This window comes from Electrona antarctica, assembly GCF_951216825.1.
Source record: "Electrona antarctica genome assembly, chromosome: 23".
Lineage (NCBI taxonomy): Eukaryota > Metazoa > Chordata > Actinopteri > Myctophiformes > Myctophidae > Electrona > Electrona antarctica.
This window is the reverse complement of record NC_136804.1, coordinates 4343850-4371448: the sequence shown is the minus strand read 5'-3', so window position 1 is coordinate 4371448 and position 27599 is coordinate 4343850. Positions and strand designations below refer to the sequence as shown.

The window sequence follows — 27599 nt, the reverse complement described above, 5'->3', positions numbered from 1 at the left end:
TTTTTTAATTGAAGTGGACAAGTTCAGCTTTCTTTTGATGTATGTGTGTGATTCTCGCTATAAGAGAACATTTTGCTGTGGGCCCCCGAACAAGGCCTTTGTGCAATGTTAAACGGTAGCAACATCCAAATAGGCCTGCCGAGATCTTGTAGCAATCAAAGTGTTAAGTGATAGTCAACGAGCGCTTCCAAACTCCAGCACTTAGAAAAAAATCATCTGCAAGGAATTTCTTGACAGGAAGTAGCTCATAAAATGTCTACGGTGGATTTTTTGAAATCCACCGTACATGATTGAAAGAGGATAATTCAAGCATCCCTACAGCTGCAATGTTGGTGATTTTGATGTTTAATATAATTAGATAGGACTTTTCTGTTTGGATGAATGGGCTGTCTATGGGAAGTATCACCTAGGTAGCACCTTGCTGGCAAGATGGCTGCGGTCTGAATATGGCCAAAGATGGTTTATGTATGAAGATGGGCCAACTTCAGTGGAGCCACTAGACGAGAAATGGTACACAAAGCCTACAAATGGTCTCCTAAATATAGTAGGCGTGGTTTGCTTCATTTTCAATTTCCTTTAGATCACACAGATTACATAATCTATCCTCCTCAACCGTGCTTACATATCTGCCTGTCTCAATATGCAGACCAAGTATGCCAGCTCTAATTTGGGCACATAAGGATCGTTTCTAATAGTTTTGAATATGTCCATTCATTTCATGTTATAATATTCACATATTCTCATCTTAAATATGGGGTCAGAGCCCCCTATGTGTTGTCCGTGAAAATGCAGATGGACAGAGAGAGGCTTCCGGACTCATCTCAAATATCGCAAGAGTTTGTTGCTGGGATAAATAAATGTCATTAACAAAGTAGATTTTCTCCTGATTTGTCTCGCTAAAAGAAGCCACTTTACTATGAATATCTTGTAAATATTGTGTGCCTTGTGATGATTGGGTCCAGTATTTAGTTCAGTGACCATGGAGTTAAGGAATGGTTCAGAAGCTGTGTTCACGTTCATTACAGACTCCAACATTCTTCCCGTCTCCTAATAATGTTACCGCCCACCTCACTCAGATACGGGAAGTAAAGCAAAGGTGGCCTCTCTTGCTAATTCTCCTCTTGGATATGGCCCATGAAAACGTGCATTTCCTGTCGGTTGGTTGGTTGGTCATGCCTCGTGACATCATGTGACATCATCAGGGATGGATATATATATATATATTTTTTTTTAGGTTTGCGACTATCCATTGATTCAGCATGAAGACTAAAGCATTCTAAATACGTACAGTACACACGCAAGCTTTGATCCCTGATAACTCAGCCTCGGAGCTGACTTGAGAATGAGCGGAATGAGCACAGCTTTTTTTTAATCACACTTTTAATGTTTTAAGCTCTGTGGATATAGTTTTGTTTCTATTATTCTTATACATACAAATGTTATCACTATGACCTTTAACCCTCAGGACGTATCTGTGTACACACCTGGCACAAGGTAGGCTTCTTCTGCTTCTTCCGCGATTTGTAATGCTGCTCCTTCTCAAACCCTACTTCCTCCACCTCCTCCTCCTGCTCCTTCTCCAACCCTCCTTCCTCCACCTCTTCCTCCTGCTCCTTCTCCAACCCTCCTTCCTCCACCTCCTCCTCCTGATCCTTCTCCAACCCTCCTTCCTCCACGTTCACCTCCTCCTCCTGACTGCGGGGGCGTGTCATACCTTGAGGAAGAGGTAGAGTTCTGAAAATTAAGGCCCAGGCCTAACTGGGCCGGCCGAGGCCATTTTAGGCCCGACCCGGCTTTAACATGTCAGCCCTTTTTATTTCTGGGACTGCAATTTTTCACTTTAATATCCCCAGTGTTCATTTAGAGTGTACAAATGCAACCACATGGACCTGTAAGAGTCTATTTGGATCCATTGTTCATTGTCCCCATAACACTTCAATATTGAACATTATAAAGTGTGCTTTATTAGGAATAGTTTCAGCATGCACATATTCTCTCCTTTTTAATTAGACATATTGAACAACTACTGACTGGTAGTTTAGTGAAAAGGTATGTAAGCACTTATTCCAACATGAGTGACTTTTACAGTTAATATAGATAATTAAACAGAACTACTGCAAAAACGTGGCTGGTCAAACTAGGGGGTTTTCATGATGCTGAATCTATTGCAAGCATTAGCACACGAAAAACACTCCTTGGCCTAAAAATGGCCATAGCTGTCATCGTAAATGTGATGAGGTCATCACATGTGGTGTGGCAATACTTTACACCACTTCACTATAATAATATACAGCACAATAACTGTATAGAATGATAACATGAACATATGGAGGCTTGTTTGCTGCCAGTGGCTGCAGGGCCATAACATAAGACAGCTCCATTTACTGTTATGTGCATGCGAAAAGTCTGTATGTTATTACATAACAGAAGATAGTTTGCAGTTTGCATCGTGTGGCACTTTAAAAAAAAAAAAACACACATCTGTACAGAACGGCTATCCATGAAACAGAACCATCTTGTACCTGTTTTCCCCACAGCCTTGGCCTTCTTGGCAGGACACGTTTCCACATTGGAAATGTTCTTCCTTTTGGGAGCTGTGACAGGAACATCTACTGTATGAAAACAAACAAGTGTTTAGTCCAACATAGAGCTGTGACTAGTTGTGCTTCAGTGCAACCTTTTTTTTGCCCTTTTCAGTAAATATGTTTTTTCCTCTGTCTCCTTACCGATTCCTTTGCTCAGGTTGAACCCTTTGTACAACAAATACAGAGAACGAATTCATTGAGGCACGGAAGGCAAATGGTTATTATATATGTATATATACTTCCCCTCATTCATTCCCCCTAGTAATTCATTCTGCTTCTTTAAATCAGCTGCCTCTCCAGGCCACGCCCTTATTCCCACAGTGCAATTCAGGCGGCTACTTAACACATCATTTGCGATCCACGTATCAATACGTTTCGAGCACTTTTTATTGAATACTTTCATTCATCTTTTTACCCACCCGGACAATTTACGTTATTTAATACAATTAGATAGGACTGTTCTGTTTGGATGAATGGGCTGTCTATGGGAAGTTGCACCTAGTTAGCACCTTCCTGGCAAGATGGCAGCCGTCTTCATATCATCAATAGGATGCTTCTGAACACATAATTGACCAAATAAAATGCTCAAATTCCAAAATAATAACTGCACAACATGCTTCCATAGAAGGCTTATATGTAATCCAAATGAATAAACGTTATTTCTGTTTATTACATGGCTTGGTTGAATGCTTGATTCTGATTGGTCAAACGCTGAATTCAGCTGTGAGTTATGTGTTGATAATGACCGCTCCGCTGTATAACAGAACTCTGCCTAATCAAACCCTCTGAGCACCAGCTGCGTGGCTGCGCCCCGCTTGATTTACTGCCGTTTCCAACATATCAGCCATGTAAACACACACACACTAATGACACACAATGTCATTTACAGCTAAACATTGCTTTCAAAAATGTGTTTGAAAACATTTGAGCGAGAAATAGACGAAGCAGTACCCGAAAATGGATTCGATTTGATCAACTCAAATCCTTGTTTTCCGACAGTGCTGCAGCCCTGCAGCTGGCCAGACGCAGCCAGCGCAAACTTTTTTTTTCTTTTCGTATGTGAACGTGTTTTATTTGTATGCAGCTGTGACTCTGTCTCCAAGACAAATTTCTCCCAAGGGAGACAAATAAAGATAACCTTGAACCTTGAACTTATGGAATACTTTTTTTGTTGTGTTTTGGGTCAATGTATTAATTTATGTTAGGTACAATTTACAATTTACAATTTAGGCATTTAGCAGACGCTCTTAATCCAGAGCGACTTACATCAAGCAATAACAAAAGCATGGCATACATCACATATATAAAAAAAGTAGTTATCATGAATCATGCGTAAACTAAGAACGTAACAGTGGAGTATCTATGTTAACTATACATACTATACTATATAATATATTATACATGTGTACTATAAAGTGCTATCACTACATAAAGTGCAATTCTAGAGCTGTCTACGTAACAAGCTATAAGTCTGTTTAAAATACTATCTAAGTCTACATAATGTGCTATCTAAGGGGATAGGCTAGGGCAAGTGCTACGGGCCATGGTGGAGTCTGAAGAGGTGGGTTTTCAGACTACGGCGGAAGATTGGGAGTGAGGCTGCAGTTCTGACTGTGATGGGAAGTGCATTCCATAGTTTTGGAGCCAGAAGGGAGAAGAGTTTGGGACGTGTGGAGCGTTGTCCCAGCGTTTTTAGTGAAGGTACCTCCAGCTTCCCTGCGTTGGCTGATCTGAGTGCGCGGGAGGGTTTGTAGGGTACGATCATACTTGTGAGATATGGGGGGGCCATGCCTTTGGTTGCTTTGAATGCCAGCATCAGAGTTTTGTATTCTGTGCGGGCAGCAACCGGGAGCCAATGGAGGGAGCGGAGAAGGGGGGTGACGTGTGAGAATTTTGGCTGGTTGAAGACCAAGCGGGCTGCGGCATTTTGGATCAGTTGGAGGGGCTTAAGTGCACATGCCGGTAGGCCAGTAAGGAGGGAGTTACAATAGTCAAGTTTTGACAAGACTGTTGTCTGGATTAGGAGCTGGGCTGACTCCTGGGTGAGGAACGGTGTAAACCTACAGGATCTAGTGACAGCTGTGATGTGAGGTAGCCATGTAATAAGCGGGATAATATCTGGCTAGGTGGTCAGTCGGGAGATAATTCACCGACAGGGAGTTTAACCACCGAGGCGAAGCCGACAATGACCACCTAGACAATGACCACCTAGCCAGCTATTATCCCTTACATATTGTAGCATTAAAACTGTAAAGTTTAAAGAAGTATTTAGGTTTTGTTTTTGAGGACTGAACCTTCTCATGTCAGGTAGGATAAGTCTATACCATTTATTTATTTTGGTTTACATCATTTAATCCATTTATTTATCTATGTCTGAACTGAAGAGTGATTATACACACACATCACTTTATAAATATAAAATCCATTTGGCTGCTTGTATCAACTGATAAAAAGAAGCCTTTAGCAGTAATGTAGAAAAATAGAAGCAAATAGAATTGTTAACAAGTGAAACGTGATAGAATCAATTCAAATAGTGAGGCCAATGCAGATTCACATATGTATTGCATACGATTCTTTTTTTGAGATAACGGCCTTAATTACATTTACCTCAGTGTCCCAATTTTGGGGCGAACATTTGGCAGAAATAGCAGCTCTACAAGCTCACAGTGAGTTTGTAGATAGGCTGTTTCCATCAAAGAGATTATATGGTGTACTGTAGAGGGACAAGGGGGCTTATAGAGCATAGCAGTGGGCATGTTTTTTTATTTATTTATCCAGGATCCTGATGATTTGTGGAGAAAAAAATAATATTTAATAATATGATATATTACATTTAATAAATACCCTTTGTTTAGCGTTCGTAGTATCAAAGGTTATTATGGTCATGACTCACCAGGCTTGATTCTAGGCTTAAAATAATTGATATAAATATTTTTGTAAATCTCTATGAGAAAAAAGAATGGCCAATTTTTCAGTGGGTCCAGAAAACCATGCCCACTGCTATGCTCTATAGCAGGGGTTCTCAACGTTTTTGGCTGGGAAATGCTTTGGCCATGTCTCACATGTCAAACAATTAGTTTGATTTACTTTTGCACCCCTAAAATCAGTGTTGTCAAAATATTACTTAAACAGTAATATACTACTTAGCCTATTACTTATTACTTAGTACAACACTATCCAAGTTCCAGTGATAGACGTTGTTGTTGTTAGCATGTCATTAGCATTAGCATGGTCTGTAGCATGGGAACTGCTCAACCAAAACGGTCGCAGTTCACAATGCTACACAACTGGAGCAAATGAATCAACTACAACCGGTAACGAGTGACACGCATTCAACAGCGCGATGAACGAGCACCGATACGCGCTCGTCAGCTGCTGGGCTCAGACAGTCACCGTCCGTAATGAATGAGAGTCCCCTCACTGTATATGTTTCTTTTTCCCTTTTTCCCTCCATTATGATGAATTCCTGTTCTGTTCTTTGTCTATATAGAAGTGTCTATTTGTACGTCTCTAAATGTTTTGATGAATTGAACATGGTGGACCCTGTTGTAAACAAGTGTAATGCTTAATTGGGTCGTCCACTCACAGTTAACAGCCTTTGTATTGAGTTTGTGCTTGAAATGTACTGTAATTCTGCAAACTGTTAATAACATTTTCAATCAATCAATCAAAGAGAGGGGAGATAGAGAGGAGAAGCGGGCGGGGCTATTAGCCTGCTATGGAACAACACACTGCAACAGACAGAGTGGAGAAGCGTCTCTCTCTCTCGTCTCTCAGCCGTTCCTCACAGAGAGATTGGCGACTCGGGGAGAGTTTGGGCGCACCACAGAAATGATTGGTAGTCCCACAGTTGCTCCCAAATATATTTTTTATGTCGCACAGATTCAATTTCAGGCGCATTTGCGTCCAAAATTATCGCAATTTCGAGCCCATATACAATATATTATCGGGGCTATTTATAATGTTATCTGTCCGATAATTATGACATCATAATTCCTGATATCGGGCCGATAATTATCGGGCCGATAGTTATCGTGCATCCCTAATAATGACCAAATAAAATGCTCTAATGCTAAAATAATAACTGCACAACATGCTTCCATAGAAGACGTGCTGACGTATATGGAATCCAACAGACTCTGAACAGCCATGCTTTGATCCATGCGTTTGTGAAGTGTCCTGTCTTACAGCTGCTATGAGAAAACCTGAATATTGTAGCAGTAAAGTTGTAAAGTTGTATTTTCAGCATTTGTATTTACTTCTCCTTCTACCTTTATAAATGTAAAATGCATTTGGCTGCTTGTATTGTATTAACTGATGAAAAGAAGCCTTTAGCAGTAATATAGAAAAATAGAAATCGAGATGCATCACACAATCAAATAGAATTGTTAACAAAATAAACGTGATCGAATCAAATGAAATTAGTGAGGCCAATGCAGATTCACACATCTATTGCATACGATTCGTCTTTATTACATTTACCTCAGCGTCCCAATTTTGGGGCGAACATTTGGCAGAAATAGCAGCTCTACAAGCTCACAGTGAGTTTGTAGATAGGCTGTTTTCATCAAAGAGATTATATGATTATAGAGCATAGCAGTGGCTGTGGTTTTCTCGACCCACTCAAAACTCTCCAATTCATTTTTCCCATAGAATAATTGATATAAATATTTTTGTAAAACTAAAAAAGCCTAGAATCAAGCCATCCATCATGACCATAAACCCTTTGATTCTGTGGCGGAGACAAAAATAATTATGTGATATACTACATTCAATAAATAACCCTTGTTTAGCGTTCACAGAAACAAAGGTGTTATGGTCATGACTGGGTCATCCTGGGTGGCTTGATTCTAGGCTTAAAATAATTGATATAATTACTATATTGATATAATAATTATTTTTGTAAATCTCTATGGGAAAAATGAATGGCCGATTTTTCAGTGGGTCCAGAAAACCATGCCCACTGCTATGGTCTATAGAGCCCCCTGGGATAATCTGTCAGTCATACCTGGAGGTTTGTACTGTGATAATCTGCTGCCACCTGGTGGGCTGAGAGGGTGAGACACGGGGGTGCTGTCAGAGATGGCAGGCCTTTCAGAAGTGTGTGCAGTCGTTGTGGATGGAGGACTTCTCCCTGGTTCTGAGATTGCTGTGAGACAGATCGACCAATTAACATTGAACAATCAATGGTACCGCACTGGTATTCTTAAACATGGGTAAAGCCAGTATTCTGAAAACAGGTATGGCTGACTACTGCATGTATTCCCAATGTGTTCCCAAGGTATATTGTTCTGGTCATTGTTCTGGCCAAACCAAACTAAGTTTTACTCTCATGTGCCTGTACACAAGATGTAACAATAAAGTACAACCTTGACCTTGTGTGGTCCCCAAGTAGTTGTACTAAATTATATAATCAATTCAATCAATGAGTTTGATTAACTGTTGCACCCGTAAAATAAAATGCAGCATGCCATTTCTAAGCTTAATTTCAAAGACAGACCTGCTGCATGTGATTCAGAATTGGAGGTTTTGGAGGGTTGTTTATCTTTCTTAGAGACAGGGGGCTTGGGGGAAGCTTGTCTCTTCTCCGTCTTTCTGTCCTTTTTTTTCTTGACTTTCTTCCCAGTGAACTCCCCATCCTTACGTCCGGGTGCTTCGCTTACATCGTCATGGCTGTCTGTATATGAACAGAAAGTCAGTGTTACGTTATCACACGTTATCTGCTCATGTGATATCACATATTACGTATGCAGTATACACCAAGACACAGAATCTGATCAACAACAACCCCCAGAGCAGAGCATAAGATAAAGACTTTACATGAACAACATAACTTTCTATTCATGCCATATACCATATAGACACATAACACATGATCATAGTACAATCCATACATCACATTATAATTCACAGAATCACCCAGAACTAAATACGGAGGAGGCCCAGGAAATTTGAACGCTGACATCTGAACAACCACAGTCAGCTTGGCATGTAGAGTGAACACAGTAGTGACTGCTTAAAAAGGACAATGCAGATTCACACATCTATTGCATACGATTCGTCTTTATTACATTTACCTCAGCGTCCCAATTTTGGGGCGAACATTTGGCAGAAATAGCAGCTCTACAAGCTCACAGTGAGTTTGTAGATAGGCTGTTTTCATCAAAGAGATTATATGATTATAGAGCATAGCAGTGGCTGTGGTTTTCTCGACCCACTCAAAACTCTCCAATTCATTTTTCCCATAGAATAATTGATATAAATATTTTTGTAAAACTAAAAAAGCCTAGAATCAAGCCATCCATCATGACCATAAACCCTTTGATTCTGTGGCGGAGACAAAAATAATTATGTGATATACTACATTCAATAAATAACCCTTGTTTAGCGTTCACAGAATCAAAGGTGTTATGGTCATGACTGGGTCATCCTGGGTGGCTTGATTCTAGGCTTAAAATAATTGATATAATTACTATATTGATATAATAATTATTTTTGTAAATCTCTATGGGAAAAATGAATGGCCGATTTTTCAGTGGGTCCAGAAAACCATGCCCACTGCTATGCTCTATAGAGCCCCCTGGGATAATCTGTCAGTCATACCTGGAGGTTTGTACTGTGATAATCTGCTGCCACCTGGTGGGCTGAGAGGGTGAGACACGGGGGTGCTGTCAGAGATGGCAGGCCTTTCAGAAGTGTGTGCAGTCGTTGTGGATGGAGGACTTCTCCCTGGTTCTGAGATTGCTGTGAAACAGATCGACCAATTAACATTGAACAATCAATGGTACCGCACTGGTATTCTTAAACATGGGTAAAGCCAGTATTCTGAAAACAGGTATGGCTGACTACTGCATGTATTCCCAATGTGTTCCCAAGGTATATTGTTCTGGTCATTGTTCTGGCCAAACCAAACTAAGTTTTACTCTCATGTGCCTGTACACAAGATGTAACAATAAAGTACAACCTTGACCTTGTGTGGTCCCCAAGTAGTTGTACTAAATTATATAATCAATTCAATCAATGAGTTTGATTAACTGTTGCACCCATAAAATAAAATGCAGCATGCCATTTCTAAGCTTAATTTCAAAGACAGACCTGCTGCATGTGATTCAGAATTGGAGGTTTTGGAGGGTTGTTTATCTTTCTTAGAGACAGGGGGCTTGGGGGAAGCTTGTCTCTTCTCCGTCTTTCTGTCCTTTTTTTTCTTGACTTTCTTCCCAGTGAACTCCCCATCCTTACGTCCGGGTGCTTCGCTTACATCGTCATGGCTGTCTGTATATGAACAGAAAGTCAGTGTTACGTTATCACATGTTATCTGCTCATGTGATATCACATATTACCTATGCAGTATACACCAAGACACAGAATCTGATCAACAACAACCCCCAGAGCAGAGCATAAGATAAAGACTTTACATGAACAACATAACTTTCTATTCATGCCATATACCATATAGACACATAACACATGATCATAGTACAATCCATACATCACATTATAATTCACAGAATCACCCAGAACTAAATACGGAGGAGGCCCAGGAAATTTGAACGCTGACATCTGAACAACCACAGAGTCAGCTTGGCATGTAGAGTGAACACAGTAGTGACTGCTTAAAAAAGGACCAACTGATTGTATTGTGGGTGTGCAGCGAATGAGAAACAGACAGACCGATTACTGGGAGTATATGAATGAACTATTAGCGAATGAATGGGCAGGTCGGGGGAGAGATAATTAGAAGTAACCTGCTGTCTATGTCTGTAATGAACTATCGCTGCACTGATGTATTTGGATGCCATCTCAAAATATTTTGTTCCAGGGACCACCAGAATTAAAGATTTGAGTTCAAATGTTTGCTTTACGTTGCGGTGTGAGCTTGTAGATTGGTTATTGCCACTTTTCTTGGTTTTGGTTATATGGTAGAGGGCTCTGACAAACAAAAAACAGTGAAGACACGAAGCCCACAACCATTGGCCAAAGGGTGGCACTACAGTATTACCACACCACATATGATGACCTCATCACATTTGCGATGAACGGGTCCCGCAAATGTCATTTCATTCACCCAAAATATACATTTTGTAACCGGGGATCATGTTTAGAGAAATGAAGCACAAATCAAGCTTGTTTTGACCCGAAAGTAGAATCCGTTTGGACCAGGAGGCGTCAAAAGGCGATCAAGGCGCTGAGTGAGTTTTATTACATTTACCTCAGCGTCCCGTTTCTGGGGCGGACATTTGGCAGAAATAGCAGCTCTACAAGCTCACAATGAGTTTGTAGATAGGCTGTTGTCATTTCAAGAGATATTATATGGAGTACTGTAGAGCATACATGGGCAACTGGTGCCCCGTGGGCCACATGCAGCCCCTACCTTCACTTAATGCAGCCCGCAGTTTAATATCACAATACTGATATATTATTGACTTCAGCTGTTACAATTCCAAACATAACCTAGTTCAATTACTTGTACTATAGCATTAGAATGCTATAGTCTTTTTTTTATGTCCAATGTATTTGCATTTAAGTTCATAAAGTTAACATAAATAACCTATAACTAAATGCATTTGAAATTAAATAAACATGTTAATTCTCAGGATTTCAATTCAAATATAGCAAAACTAGCAGATCTACAAGCTCAAAACACGTCGCAGCGCGACACATTTTGAGCTTGTAGATCTGCTATTTTTGATAAGACATTATATATGCAATGTGGCATTGTGGCCCTCTGGAGTGAGTTTGGAAGTATAGTGGCCCTCTCCATCTTCAAAGTTGCCCACCCCTGCTGTAGAGGGAAAGAATACAGGGTTTAGTATAGAGCCCTGTGATATGTAGATAATCTGTCAGTCATACCTGGAGGATTGCACTTTGGTACTCTGTTGCCAATTGCTGGGCTGAGGTGGTGAGATGCAGAGGTGCTGCCAAAGATGGCAGGACTTTTGGAAGTGGATGCAGTCGAGGGAGGACTTCTGTCTGGTTGTGAGATTGCTGTGAGACAGATTGACCAATTGAACAATGAATGGAGCTTGTAGATTTTTTTTGTAGCAAACTTTGAACAGGAATAGCTCAGCATGAACCATTTGACCGTCAGAAATAAAACTTTGATACGCATATGCGTCTCCTCATGCCGGGACAACGCTCCACACGTCCCAAACTCTTCTCCCTTCTGGCTCCAAAACTATGGAATGCACTTCCCATCACAATCAGAACTGCAGCCTCACTCCCAATCTTCCACCGTAGTCTGAAAACGCACCTCTTCAGACTCCACCATGGCCCGTAGCACCTGCCCTAGCCCCTTAGATAGCACTTTATGTAGACTTAGATAATATTTTAAACAGACTTATAGCATGTTACGTAGACAGCACTAGAATTGCATTGTATGTAGTCATAGCACTTTATAGTACACATGTATAATAAGTATAGTATGTATAGTTTACATAGATATTCCACTGTTACGTTCCTAGCCTACGCATGTTTCATGATAACTACTTTTTATATATGTAATGTATGCCATGCTTTGTTGTTATTGCTTAATGTAAATCGCTCTGGATTAAGAGCGTCTGCTAAATGCCTAAATTGTAATTGAACAACTTTCATGTTCTGACTTCTGACCTTTAGATCACCCACCATTTTGGTCCAAGCCCCCAGAATGACTGGCGTTGAGGCCGTCATATAGCACGAGGAAGAAATATGTATTTATTATTAAAACTAAGTCATAGCGCCCACTGCCCAAACCTGGTGTAATTGTGGGAAGATGGTCCGCATCTCCGTCCTTCGACCTGGCCCCGTGCTGCTCTCGTGCGCTGCAGGCAGCCTTCCTCTTTCTGGATGGGGTGCATTGTGAGGTCTGCTCTGCTGTGATCTGATCCAGACCTGCAGGAGAAACGCTATTCTATCAACACTTGTGATCCTTCTGCAGTCTGTTCTTAAATTAAATAAAAAATTGTGGCTTTGTACTTTTTTGTTCCTATCAGACCATGGCACACCTGTATTCATGATAATAATAAACTTGTATTCATTCAATGGACGATCTACAAGCTTGTCACAACATATTGTGAGCTTGTAGATTTGCTATTTTTTTTTTACACAAAATTCACCTACAATGACATGCCTAAAAGAGGGACACCAGGTTGGAAATGGTGGATGTAACAGTTTTAAGTTATCATTGTTAAGGGTGAAATGATGCCCAGTTTTGTGTATAAGGCCTTCCAGATGATGTTTGAATACAGTGTCACAAAGTATGCGTTGTCAAAGTGTCAACACTTTTGATTTCAGTACCTCTTTCAGCAATTTCTGGCATCCCCTTTACCTAAATTCAACATTTGTGAGAAAATATTGACACAAATGTGTTTTTATGTCAATATGTTCCAAATAAAATAGCATAATAGCATTTCCATGGATTAAGCCAAGGCAACACAAAATCTCACAACAAAAATGTTGTTAGGCCTAGTCGTAATCTGCAATTTGTGAAACTGGATGAAAGGAGCACACTAGCGCTGTGTTTCATTAACAATTTAGCCATACAGTTATCTAAATTAGTTTTAAACCTTTCCTTTAACACCGTCTTCCCTTACAGAATTGTATTGAAGCATTAGAGCAACATTTCGGTCGGGCAGACATTCATGCCTGATGAAGGTTTGAAAGTGAAGACAAGGATTCCGGTCTTTCTCCTACTATTCCAGTTCATTTATCCGACGCACCTGTCCCTCGTAGGTGTGCATAAGGACTTTTTTCTTCTTCTAACCTTTCCTTTAAAAACACTAGTAGCCTATCGGTCATGGAATACATGCAGACTCTTTGGAATCCAACTGGCGACTGAGAACTTTAACCCATGAATATAGAAATAGCAGCCACTCATTGACAGTCAACTTCTGTCTCATCCTGGTATTGTGCATACCTTTTTTACTGACAGGTCCACATTTATCAGCAGGTATGGTGTAGCTGACCTCCTGCAGGGTCCCGTCACTACAGCTTCTAACCCTGCCACCACCACCACCAGCGCGCACAGCAGATCCAAGTCCAGCACGCTCCTAGAAACACACACACACCTTTTGAAAATCTCTCTCTCTCTCTCTCTCTCTCTCTCATGTGTATTAACATTGAACAATCAATGGTACCGCACTGGTATTCTTAAACATGGGTAAAGCCAGTATTCTGAAAACAGGTATGGCTGACTACTGCATGTATTCCCAATGTGTTCCCAAGGTATATTGTTCTGGTCATTGTTCTGGCCAAACCAAACTAAGTTTTACTCTCATGTGCCTGTACACAAGATGTAACAATAAAGTACAACCTTGACCTTGTGTGGTCCCCAAGTAGTTGTACTAAATTATATAATCAATTCAATCAATGAGTTTGATTAACTGTTGCACCCGTAAAATAAAATGCAGCATGCCATTTCTAAGCTTAATTTCAAAGACAGACCTGCTGCATGTGATTCAGAATTGGAGGTTTTGGAGGGTTGTTTATCTTTCTTAGAGACAGGGGGCTTGGGGGAAGCTTGTCTCTTCTCCGTCTTTCTGTCCTTTTTTTTCTTGACTTTCTTCCCAGTGAACTCCCCATCCTTACGTCCGGGTGCTTCGCTTACATCGTCATGGCTGTCTGTATATGAACAGAAAGTCAGTGTTACGTTATCACACGTTATCTGCTCATGTGATATCACATATTACGTATGCAGTATACACCAAGACACAGAATCTGATCAACAACAACCCCCAGAGCAGAGCATAAGATAAAGACTTTACATGAACAACATAACTTTCTATTCATGCCATATACCATATAGACACATAACACATGATCATAGTACAATCCATACATCACATTATAATTCACAGAATCACCCAGAACTAAATACGGAGGAGGCCCAGGAAATTTGAACGCTGACATCTGAACAACCACAGTCAGCTTGGCATGTAGAGTGAACACAGTAGTGACTGCTTAAAAAGGACAATGCAGATTCACACATCTATTGCATACGATTCGTCTTTATTACATTTACCTCAGCGTCCCAATTTTGGGGCGAACATTTGGCAGAAATAGCAGCTCTACAAGCTCACAGTGAGTTTGTAGATAGGCTGTTTTCATCAAAGAGATTATATGATTATAGAGCATAGCAGTGGCTGTGGTTTTCTCGACCCACTCAAAACTCTCCAATTCATTTTTCCCATAGAATAATTGATATAAATATTTTTGTAAAACTAAAAAAGCCTAGAATCAAGCCATCCATCATGACCATAAACCCTTTGATTCTGTGGCGGAGACAAAAATAATTATGTGATATACTACATTCAATAAATAACCCTTGTTTAGCGTTCACAGAATCAAAGGTGTTATGGTCATGACTGGGTCATCCTGGGTGGCTTGATTCTAGGCTTAAAATAATTGATATAATTACTATATTGATATAATAATTATTTTTGTAAATCTCTATGGGAAAAATGAATGGCCGATTTTTCAGTGGGTCCAGAAAACCATGCCCACTGCTATGCTCTATAGAGCCCCCTGGGATAATCTGTCAGTCATACCTGGAGGTTTGTACTGTGATAATCTGCTGCCACCTGGTGGGCTGAGAGGGTGAGACACGGGGGTGCTGTCAGAGATGGCAGGCCTTTCAGAAGTGTGTGCAGTCGTTGTGGATGGAGGACTTCTCCCTGGTTCTGAGATTGCTGTGAAACAGATCGACCAATTAACATTGAACAATCAATGGTACCGCACTGGTATTCTTAAACATGGGTAAAGCCAGTATTCTGAAAACAGGTATGGCTGACTACTGCATGTATTCCCAATGTGTTCCCAAGGTATATTGTTCTGGTCATTGTTCTGGCCAAACCAAACTAAGTTTTACTCTCATGTGCCTGTACACAAGATGTAACAATAAAGTACAACCTTGACCTTGTGTGGTCCCCAAGTAGTTGTACTAAATTATATAATCAATTCAATCAATGAGTTTGATTAACTGTTGCACCCATAAAATAAAATGCAGCATGCCATTTCTAAGCTTAATTTCAAAGACAGACCTGCTGCATGTGATTCAGAATTGGAGGTTTTGGAGGGTTGTTTATCTTTCTTAGAGACAGGGGGCTTGGGGGAAGCTTGTCTCTTCTCCGTCTTTCTGTCCTTTTTTTTCTTGACTTTCTTCCCAGTGAACTCCCCATCCTTACGTCCGGGTGCTTCGCTTACATCGTCATGGCTGTCTGTATATGAACAGAAAGTCAGTGTTACGTTATCACATGTTATCTGCTCATGTGATATCACATATTACCTATGCAGTATACACCAAGACACAGAATCTGATCAACAACAACCCCCAGAGCAGAGCATAAGATAAAGACTTTACATGAACAACATAACTTTCTATTCATGCCATATACCATATAGACACATAACACATGATCATAGTACAATCCATACATCACATTATAATTCACAGAATCACCCAGAACTAAATACGGAGGAGGCCCAGGAAATTTGAACGCTGACATCTGAACAACCACAGAGTCAGCTTGGCATGTAGAGTGAACACAGTAGTGACTGCTTAAAAAAGGACCAACTGATTGTATTGTGGGTGTGCAGCGAATGAGAAACAGACAGACCGATTACTGGGAGTATATGAATGAACTATTAGCGAATGAATGGGCAGGTCGGGGGAGAGATAATTAGAAGTAACCTGCTGTCTATGTCTGTAATGAACTATCGCTGCACTGATGTATTTGGATGCCATCTCAAAATATTTTGTTCCAGGGACCACCAGAATTAAAGATTTGAGTTCAAATGTTTGCTTTACGTTGCGGTGTGAGCTTGTAGATTGGTTATTGCCACTTTTCTTGGTTTTGGTTATATGGTAGAGGGCTCTGACAAACAAAAAACAGTGAAGACACGAAGCCCACAACCATTGGCCAAAGGGTGGCACTACAGTATTACCACACCACATATGATGACCTCATCACATTTGCGATGAACGGGTCCCGCAAATGTCATTTCATTCACCCAAAATATACATTTTGTAACCGGGGATCATGTTTAGAGAAATGAAGCACAAATCAAGCTTGTTTTGACCCGAAAGTAGAATCCGTTTGGACCAGGAGGCGTCAAAAGGCGATCAAGGCGCTGAGTGAGTTTTATTACATTTACCTCAGCGTCCCGTTTCTGGGGCGGACATTTGGCAGAAATAGCAGCTCTACAAGCTCACAATGAGTTTGTAGATAGGCTGTTGTCATTTCAAGAGATATTATATGGAGTACTGTAGAGCATACATGGGCAACTGGTGCCCCGTGGGCCACATGCAGCCCCTACCTTCACTTAATGCAGCCCGCAGTTTAATATCACAATACTGATATATTATTGACTTCAGCTGTTACAATTCCAAACATAACCTAGTTCAATTACTTGTACTATAGCATTAGAATGCTATAGTCTTTTTTTTATGTCCAATGTATTTGCATTTAAGTTCATAAAGTTAACATAAATAACCTATAACTAAATGCATTTGAAATTAAATAAACATGTTAATTCTCAGGATTTCAATTCAAATATAGCAAAACTAGCAGATCTACAAGCTCAAAACACGTCGCAGCGCGACACATTTTGAGCTTGTAGATCTGCTATTTTTGATAAGACATTATATATGCAATGTGGCATTGTGGCCCTCTGGAGTGAGTTTGGAAGTATAGTGGCCCTCTCCATCTTCAAAGTTGCCCACCCCTGCTGTAGAGGGAAAGAATACAGGGTTTAGTATAGAGCCCTGTGATATGTAGATAATCTGTCAGTCATACCTGGAGGATTGCACTTTGGTACTCTGTTGCCAATTGCTGGGCTGAGGTGGTGAGATGCAGAGGTGCTGCCAAAGATGGCAGGACTTTTGGAAGTGGATGCAGTCGAGGGAGGACTTCTGTCTGGTTGTGAGATTGCTGTGAGACAGATTGACCAATTGAACAATGAATGGAGCTTGTAGATTTTTTTTGTAGCAAACTTTGAACAGGAATAGCTCAGCATGAACCATTTGACCGTCAGAAATAAAACTTTGATACGCATATGCGTCTCCTCATGCCGGGACAACGCTCCACACGTCCCAAACTCTTCTCCCTTCTGGCTCCAAAACTATGGAATGCACTTCCCATCACAATCAGAACTGCAGCCTCACTCCCAATCTTCCACCGTAGTCTGAAAACGCACCTCTTCAGACTCCACCATGGCCCGTAGCACCTGCCCTAGCCCCTTAGATAGCACTTTATGTAGACTTAGATAATATTTTAAACAGACTTATAGCATGTTACGTAGACAGCACTAGAATTGCATTGTATGTAGTCATAGCACTTTATAGTACACATGTATAATAAGTATAGTATGTATAGTTTACATAGATATTCCACTGTTACGTTCCTAGCCTACGCATGTTTCATGATAACTACTTTTTATATATGTAATGTATGCCATGCTTTGTTGTTATTGCTTAATGTAAATCGCTCTGGATTAAGAGCGTCTGCTAAATGCCTAAATTGTAATTGAACAACTTTCATGTTCTGACTTCTGACCTTTAGATCACCCACCATTTTGGTCCAAGCCCCCAGAATGACTGGCGTTGAGGCCGTCATATAGCACGAGGAAGAAATATGTATTTATTATTAAAACTAAGTCATAGCGCCCACTGCCCAAACCTGGTGTAATTGTGGGAAGATGGTCCGCATCTCCGTCCTTCGACCTGGCCCCGTGCTGCTCTCGTGCGCTGCAGGCAGCCTTCCTCTTTCTGGATGGGGTGCATTGTGAGGTCTGCTCTGCTGTGATCTGATCCAGACCTGCAGGAGAAACGCTATTCTATCAACACTTGTGATCCTTCTGCAGTCTGTTCTTAAATTAAATAAAAAATTGTGGCTTTGTACTTTTTTGTTCCTATCAGACCATGGCACACCTGTATTCATGATAATAATAAACTTGTATTCATTCAATGGACGATCTACAAGCTTGTCACAACATATTGTGAGCTTGTAGATTTGCTATTTTTTTTTTACACAAAATTCACCTACAATGACATGCCTAAAAGAGGGACACCAGGTTGGAAATGGTGGATGTAACAGTTTTAAGTTATCATTGTTAAGGGTGAAATGATGCCCAGTTTTGTGTATAAGGCCTTCCAGATGATGTTTGAATACAGTGTCACAAAGTATGCGTTGTCAAAGTGTCAACACTTTTGATTTCAGTACCTCTTTCAGCAATTTCTGGCATCCCCTTTACCTAAATTCAACATTTGTGAGAAAATATTGACACAAATGTGTTTTTATGTCAATATGTTCCAAATAAAATAGCATAATAGCATTTCCATGGATTAAGCCAAGGCAACACAAAATCTCACAACAAAAATGTTGTTAGGCCTAGTCGTAATCTGCAATTTGTGAAACTGGATGAAAGGAGCACACTAGCGCTGTGTTTCATTAACAATTTAGCCATACAGTTATCTAAATTAGTTTTAAACCTTTCCTTTAACACCGTCTTCCCTTACAGAATTGTATTGAAGCATTAGAGCAACATTTCGGTCGGGCAGACATTCATGCCTGATGAAGGTTTGAAAGTGAAGACAAGGATTCCGGTCTTTCTCCTACTATTCCAGTTCATTTATCCGACGCACCTGTCCCTCGTAGGTGTGCATAAGGACTTTTTTCTTCTTCTAACCTTTCCTTTAAAAACACTAGTAGCCTATCGGTCATGGAATACATGCAGACTCTTTGGAATCCAACTGGCGACTGAGAACTTTAACCCATGAATATAGAAATAGCAGCCACTCATTGACAGTCAACTTCTGTCTCATCCTGGTATTGTGCATACCTTTTTTACTGACAGGTCCACATTTATCAGCAGGTATGGTGTAGCTGACCTCCTGCAGGGTCCCGTCACTACAGCTTCTAACCCTGCCACCACCACCACCAGCGCGCACAGCAGATCCAAGTCCAGCACGCTCCTAGAAACACACACACACCTTTTGAAAATCTCTCTCTCTCTCTCTCTCTCTCTCTCATGTGTAGGGTCACAGATCTTCTACTCACCTAATGCCATGGAGGTTCCATTTTTAACGTACTTTCAAAGTGTGTACAGTGTACACTGTTTAAGTCACAGATGCATGGTTTTCATATTGTAAATATCTGAACTTTGGCTAAAGGCTTGTGTTTAATCCAAAACACTCCAAGTCCAACTCCAACCGAAACAGTCTTCCTATTCCTCTTCAAAATAAGAGCCACTTATGTAATGATTAGTTAACACTAGTTTTAAGTCTACTTACAGGACGTATAGTAGATAGAACAGTACGTGACACCAGAGCTAGTAAATGTCTGTACTGGCGGCAGTACGCAAGAGCGGTTGATTTTGTTTGATCTGCCACGCAACATTTATTTTGACCACGCATGCACACTTGCACAGCAGTTATGTGCACCCTGTGTATGTGTAATGTAAAGTGAGTCTTTAGAGACAGTGGTAACTTCATCTTGCCATGTTCCTCATAATGGCACAAACAGTCAGATCTTAAGTCGATAAAATATAGTGCTCTGTACCAACAGATTTAGTGGCTGTGCACAAAACGGTTTTAACATTAGACGATAGTAATATCAAGTGTATTCAAGCAATACAAATAACAGGTGTACCAAGTGATGCGATTTCCATAGATTGTAACTGTGTACACTGTACAGTAAACATTCAATGCAATTATCATGTATTTGTAGAATGATGGCCTGACCGTGCACTCAAAAGGAGGGATGATTAAGGATTCTACCAAAACACCACAATCCCTGGGACATTAATCCGACTGGTTGAGAAGCATTTATTGGAACATGTTTCAAGAAAACTGGTATAATATTTGATCGATAACACTTTATACATAACATTGTTGGCCTAATAGATGCTTTTCTTAATGTTGATCAGAGTCAGGAAGGCAATAGTGATGGGAACACGCTCCCAGAGCGTTATCGATTGTTATTAATTTAGACTTTACATTTAGCCTGAAATATTCACACAGGCATTTATTAGCCAAAGATATATTAACATTAGCAGAAGGGAGTCTCACAAAAAAACTAAAGTATTAGTAGAACATATTATATTCTGTATAGCATGCTGTATTTGTGGTTTTTAGTGTTTATAAATGTAGCAGGAAGAACACCTAACAGGTGTGATGATATAGTATTAACTGTATTCCTGACAGTTATTTCACTGTGTTCATGTTGTTGAGAAGAACCAGCGTGAATGTGTGCTACCGTCATGGTCACATGTCCATTGATGGTTGCATCATGTGACCAGTAACGTTGTAAATACAATACTCTTGAGTCTCTGACAATGTTTATTTATAGTTATATAAACACAAAAGGTTCTGAAATTTGTGCTTGGTAGATTTCTCCAACTGCGCCTTGGTCTGCCCAAGGTCAGCAGATGCAGCACATAACTAATATATTTTATTTAGCCTTTGCTAGGCCTCTGATGGTCATGGGATCCGTATACAATATAAAGTAGTAGCTTTTATGTTGACTAGTGGGAGACAAACAGTACCACTGTACCACTGCTACAGCACTGCAGCAGACGGCAGCCTGGCTGCAGCAGCACTGACTGAATTGAATCCGATTGACTGTGGCTGGCCTTTCTAGGAGATGTTTGTTTTTTGCAGTACTAAAACACTGCACTGATTGGCAGCCAGGCAGGCCAATAAGGAGACAGGCCACCGAGAATAGTCCCACCCCTCCCGCGGTCCACTCTGGGTGTGGTTTTAACAATGCGTCTTGGCAATAACCTGTAGCCTGTTTATTTTCCTTTTGGTAACCCATTTGTTGGCCTCTGTTAAATGAGAATTCCATGCTAGAAGGCTTTTTTACCTTTATTTGTAAAGGTAGTTGCTAATTCGCTTATTTCCATCAAAATAAGTAGTAAAGTGTGCCGCTTGGGATACTATTAAAAAAATTATTTTTGAGCGATGGAAATAAGCGAATTAGCACAACACCCCAATGTCCCATTCAATTCAATGCAATTCAATTCATTGAGGGCTTATGGTAGGGGAAATAGACAATAATGCGCGTTTGCACAAAATAACAGTTTCCCAGCTAAGGACGACATCGGACAAGATAAAACAAAATGCTCGTAAAGCGCCTAGGACGACATTGCGAGACTCCTTAGTTGCGACCGAAGATCCTCTAAGATGTCTCGCTTTTGACTTATACCTGTCCAAAGTGTCCATTCAAATTTCAAACTCTAGACAGGTCTGCCCCAAAGTTATTAGTGCAGCCGTGCCCGGCAGCCAGCGAAGACTAGATTTCTCAACAGGCTCACCTGTCCATTCAAACTCTAGACGGGCCTGCCCCAAAGTTATTAGTGCTGCCGCGCCTGGCAGCCGGGGAAAACAAGACTTCTCAAATAATTTTATTTTACAGATGGCAGTCGTGTTGATCTGACCCCCCATGCCAAAGCGCCAGCGCTCGCACAGCAGTCTGCCGTCAACGAGGCGTGTCCTAAACAAACAGTAAAAAGCCCATAGACTTGGCTGCCATATGACGTAATCTTCAAAAGCCATGCCATGCAAAACAGGAGGCTTTCCAATGGTAGAAAAGTCAATAAAGTCATTGTAGTCATTGACATTTGGTATATAGACTTTTTTATATTGTACATTTATACATTCAAGAATCCAGCTGACCGGCTGTCGGTATTGAGCAATTTCTTTTATAGGGGTTTAAATGTGACCATACCATTGACATCCTATATAAGGCAAAAATGTCAACATTTCATTATGCTTTAAGTAGCATGTGATAACTAGGGGGTTTTCATGATTCTTAATCCATTCCATAGTTTAGTACAAAAAACACTCCTTGAGCTATAAACGACCATTGCACGACCAATGATCACAAATGTGCCGTTTTTAGCCCAAGGAGTGTTTTCTGTGCAAAACTAATGCTTGAAATGGATTCATAATCATGAAAACCCCCTAGTTTGACATGTCACATGCTACATGAAGCATAATGGAAATTTGAAAATCTTGCCTTATATAGGATGTTAATGGTATGGTCACATATAAACCGCGTAAGCGAACGCAGCTCGTACATTTTTTTAAAGTGTTTTTTTAAAGATTTGTTTTAAGTTTTTTTCTTTAAGTTTTTTAAGTTAAGTTTGTGTGTGTGTGTGTGTTAGGGCATTCACTAAAAAAATCGATTTATCGATTTCATTAACACAAGTCGATTCAGATTAGGAGAAGTCGAAAGTTTTCCCCATATCATATTTTTTGCTCTGTGTGCGTGCGTACAGAATTCAAACTGTAGCATTGATTATTGTCGGACAGAAGTCAATCCTTGGTTTCTGTTGTGTTTGAACAATAATAGCAATTCAAAACAGTTGTCCTCAAAACCACACCTCCAGTCGCTGTCATAAGAACGGGAGGTGCGCTCATGAACACGGCAGCAGAGCCTGTTTGTGCACGGTTGCACGCGCACCTGCAGCCCATCAAGTATAATTTATGCTTCGTCCCGCGATGGTGTCGCGCACGCAGACCTCTGCTCACAACAGTCGCATCTGCGATGCGATGTGAGCTTGGCTTGTATATCAGCTGTTCTCTGTGCGCAACACTGTTGGGAATTGATTACATGAAACAGTCACCCGTGTGCCCAGTCCCCCCCAGCGCGCGGTGTCCCACTATTGACTGGCTGAATTTGAAGTTTGAACTGCGCCGTGTCAGAGAAGTAACAGATAGAAGCGCGCAAACTTTATCCTCAAACGATATCCCCCTCACCTCCATGCTGGAAATAAAACGTCTGGCTTTCCGAGGCTACATCCGTGCTGACGCAATGACTGTCCTGTTTCTGGTTTAGCTTTACGCGCGGGGCACATCATATGAACCTCTCCGTCTCCGGTCAGTGCGGTGTGGGTTGTTGTTTATTTGCATGGCTCAGAAAATAAGTAACAAACTAACATGAGAACGTTATCGAGTTGGAGGGGAAGGAGGAGGAGAAGGTTCACATGGAAGGTAATGCAGATTGTATTCTGATGATGTGCCAAACTGCTGCTGGCTGCTGTGATGATAATATATAGACCTATGTCTTCTATATTGTGTTCTGAAGGTCGGCTTCAGAACACTGCCACTAGTGTTAATGTTATATTTTGTATTGTGTACTTCTCGGGCCGCTGTGCTGCGCTGTGCTGCTGCTGGCGCTGTGTGCCAATGATGCCCCCTCTCCTGTTGTGTTCTCTTTTCTGGTCTGTGTACCAGTGTGCGACGCACACACTGTTTAGTATTTACTATTATAGTTTTATGTTTTGATAATCAGCGCGTTGCCATATAGATGTTACATACACTGTGCCATATTGGAGAGGCCACTGTGTGCGCAGTGCTTTGTTTGACAGGCTCCGTATTTGAGCGCGCGCACCTCCACCCGCCCCTGTTAAGCCCCCCCCCCCGTCCCCCGTCCCGTCCGTCCGTCATACAAAACGATAAATTGACTCAACTTCGACTTTACTGTCTGACAAGTCGACTTGGAAAAATCTCAAGTCGTTAATGCCCTAGTGTGTGTGTGTGTGTGTGTGTTTTGTGTGTGATACAGCTGCGCCCTCTGGTGGCGGGCCGGTGGTGTTACAGCGTGACACACACACAGACAGACACACAGACAGACAGTTTAGGCCAGCTTCTATAGTAAGTGCTCACTGCGTTCGCAATCACTGCGTTCGCAACAATTGCCCAATGCCGACAGCCGGTCAGCAAAGGATTTATGAATGTATACAGACAATATTTTAGGCCAATGAAAAAAAGACTATCTCCCTCTTTAAACAAAATAAGCCTGTCGGCTGCCGGACTATTGCCAAGAATGAGCATTGTTACAACAGGAAAAAAAATGGAACATTGTGTGTGTATGCGCGCGTGTACCTGGACTTTGTCAGGATCTCCAGAGATGCGAAGGTATTGAGGATTATCACCTTCTGTTGGCATCGGACCGATCATCTTCAACTTCACACCTGCTCTCTCCTAGAGAGCGCGCACAAACACACACACACGCGCACACACACACACACTAAATAAGAGCTGGTTCTCTATCCTACCATTATGAAATGGTAGGATGGAGGGGGGTGGGATGCAAGAACAAACGGTGTGCTCGTATTTCAATAAATGTAAACATCCTAATTTGATTTCAAATTTCTGGATAATATGCATAATATTTTATATTGCACATTCGTCGTGCGTACGTTTTCATGTTGAGTAGCTAGTGCTATTCCTCTGTCCTCATTTGTACAAATAGCACTAAAATAAAACCGGTACTTTGTTGGCACTGTTGTTGAGTGGTCACAAAATTGGACCAGAATTCTATGGTAGGATAGAAAATGGGTGTTTAGTCTGATTCCTCATTTTCACTTGAACACACATGAACATAACTGTATGCTGGTGGGGCAGAGTGTTGTGTTCATGTTTAAGTGAAAATGAGGAATCAGATCTAAACCCGGACTAAACGCCCATTTTCTATCCTACCAGGACCTCTAGTACTGCTGGTTTTCTATCATACCAGGACCTCTAGTACTGCTGGTTTTCTATCCTACCAGGACCTCTAGTATACTGCTGGTTATCTATCCTACCAGGACCTCTAGTACTGCTGGTTTTCTATCCTACCAGGACCTCTAGTACTGCTGGTTTTCTATCCTACCAGGACCTCTAGTACTGCTGGTTTTCTATCCTACCAGGACCTCTAGTATACTACTGGTTTTCTATCCTACCAGGACCTCTAGTACTGCTGGTTTTCTATCCTACCAGGACCTCTAGTATACTGCTGGTTTTCTATCCTACCAGGACCTCTAGTATACTGCTGGTTTTCTATCCTACCAGGACCTCTAGTATACTGCTGGTTTTCTATCCTACCAGGACCTCTAGTATACTACTAGTTTTCTATCCTACCAGGACCTCTAGTATACTACTAGTGTTCTATCCTACCAGGACCTCTAGTACTGCTGGTTTTCTATCCTACCAGGACCTCTAGTACTGCTGGTTTTCTATCCTACCAGGACCTCTAGTATACTGCTGGTTATCTATCCTACCAGGACCTCTAGTACTGCTGGTTTTCTATCCTACCAGGACCTCTAGTACTGCTGGTTTTCTATCCTACCAGGACCTCTAGTACTGCTGGTTTTCTATCCTACCAGTATCCTGGTAGAATTAAAAACTGTATAAGTGAAGACAGTGTGCGGGACCCTTTTCTTCTCAGAATAAAAAACTGAAAAATGAATTAAATGAGTTACCCGAAGCCGTTTGATGTTGTCTCCGCCCTTTCCCATGACCAGTCCAACCTTACTGGCTGGAATAGACATGACATTTCCTGAATCAACGTCATGGTAACCAGGAGAATTCCGGCAACGATCCACAATCTGAGCCAGCATCCTCTTAGCCTGCCTGCTCACACACAAACACAAATGTAACATCCCATTAGTGGATTGTTATGTTCTGATGGTGACACTGTCCTCAGTGGGTGTTACAATGACGTGGCTCATATGCTTAGTCGTGACCGTAGGCCGCAGTTTACTATGAAAACCTGTCAGTCTGTCCGTCCGTCACGCCTCGTGAATTCATTCCATGTTGATCTGACCTCATCTGACCTCGTCAAACACTGCCCCGCTGCCACCCTTATATCTCCATATATGGAGCTGACCTGTTCTGACATTCCATATGTTGATCTGACCTCATCAAACTGTACACTCAAGACACTCCATATATGGCCAGACCTCATCAAACCCTGTACAATCAAGACACTCCATATATGGCCAGACCTCATCAAACCCTGTACAATCAAGACCCTTCATATATGGCCAGACATCATCAAACCTTGTACAATCAAGGCACTGCCCCCGCTTGCCCTTTAGGGCGAGGTCGCTTCTCGCCCTCAGGGCGTCTTACTGGCATTATAATGACCAAGGTGGTTTATATACGTAATGGAACAGAACAATGACATGAGTAGATGTGGGGAAACCAGTACAAGTGCGAAAAACGGAGCGGAGAGTGCCTGTTTTCGGCCAGCGTGGGAAAGGTCAAGGCCGGGGTGCTGGGCGAGTGCATGGGCGGCCCCAGCTGGGAGAAAACGGTATCATTAGACCCCTAGATAATACATAGCATAGATGGACTAGCGGTGATGTTAGCCTCGGTCCCAGCTGTAGAGCATTCACCCAATGCTCGTTCTGTATGTGCCTCGGCAGCCACGGTAGTTGTGATGGCGTACCACGCATGTGCAAGCCGGCTATTATTATTACACTGCTGTGTTGTGGCTATACTAAGGGTCTATGACTGAGAGCTGTACAGTGTTTTATAAAGTTACCAGTATTCCTTGGTCATTCTACACCAGCCTTACTCATCTGCGAAGAGAAAAGCCTGGTCACAACCTAAAGCAGAGACGGTATCGGCGGAAGTTCGGACCGGAACATCGTCAGATGTATTTCATATTTTTCCGACCAATCACAACACTTGTTTTCATTCATTTGTAAAGCGCCAACATAATTTCCTTGAGCGGTACTTCCACCAAAACCCTGCAACTTCCACCCCCCCCAAAAATGATACCGTCTACAGTGTAGGTCTTGCCCAGCATGGGGTGAGGTGGATTATGGGAGTAGAGCCAGAAGAGATGGACTGTAGGTAAAGACACTCACTCGATTTGTTCTCGAGTTCCAGTCAGTGAGCATGGCCTCTCCATCAGACCTTGTATGTCTACACACAGAGACAGAGACAGTTTAGTAGAAGATGAGAAAAATCAACTATACAATATACTGTAATTAAGCAGACAGACTTACAATCAGCGAAATGGATGTAACAGCCCGACTCCAACCGAATCCTTCTGATCCGTTCACCTTTTTTGCCAATTACTGGAGGAGGAGGGGTGGGGAGAGGAGGGGAAGAGAGCAGACAGGAAGAGAAGAACACGTGAGGAGAGGAAGGGTGGGAAGATGAGATGAGGAAAGAGAAGATACGAGGGGATGAGAGAAGAGAATAAAAACAATAGTAAATTAAAGGGATAGACTAAAACATATAATATATGTTTTAGTCTA

The 27599-nt window shown here is 41.5% G+C and overlaps 2 protein-coding genes across 3 annotated transcripts in view; both read right to left on the bottom strand.

Annotated features, from left to right (window-relative positions):
• The window catches only part of LOC306916492 (kelch-like protein 23), a 119211-nt gene that overhangs the window by 66454 nt on the left and 25158 nt on the right, over positions 1-27599 (bottom strand). The gene's annotated exons all lie outside the window — the stretch shown is intronic.
• Positions 1455-26892, bottom strand: LOC306916334 (uncharacterized protein; the record flags this gene model as incomplete). The annotated part of the gene is made up of 18 exons (XM_079494168.1): positions 1455-1714; positions 2523-2609; positions 7594-7734; positions 8086-8262; positions 9189-9329; positions 9681-9857; positions 11436-11570; positions 12318-12455; positions 13480-13612; positions 14011-14183; positions 15110-15250; positions 15602-15778; positions 17357-17491; positions 18239-18376; positions 19401-19533; positions 24451-24549; positions 25809-25959; positions 26876-26892. The coding sequence occupies 18 exons, from the start codon at positions 26890-26892 to the stop codon at positions 1455-1457; spliced, it is 2553 nt and encodes an 850-aa protein (XP_079350294.1).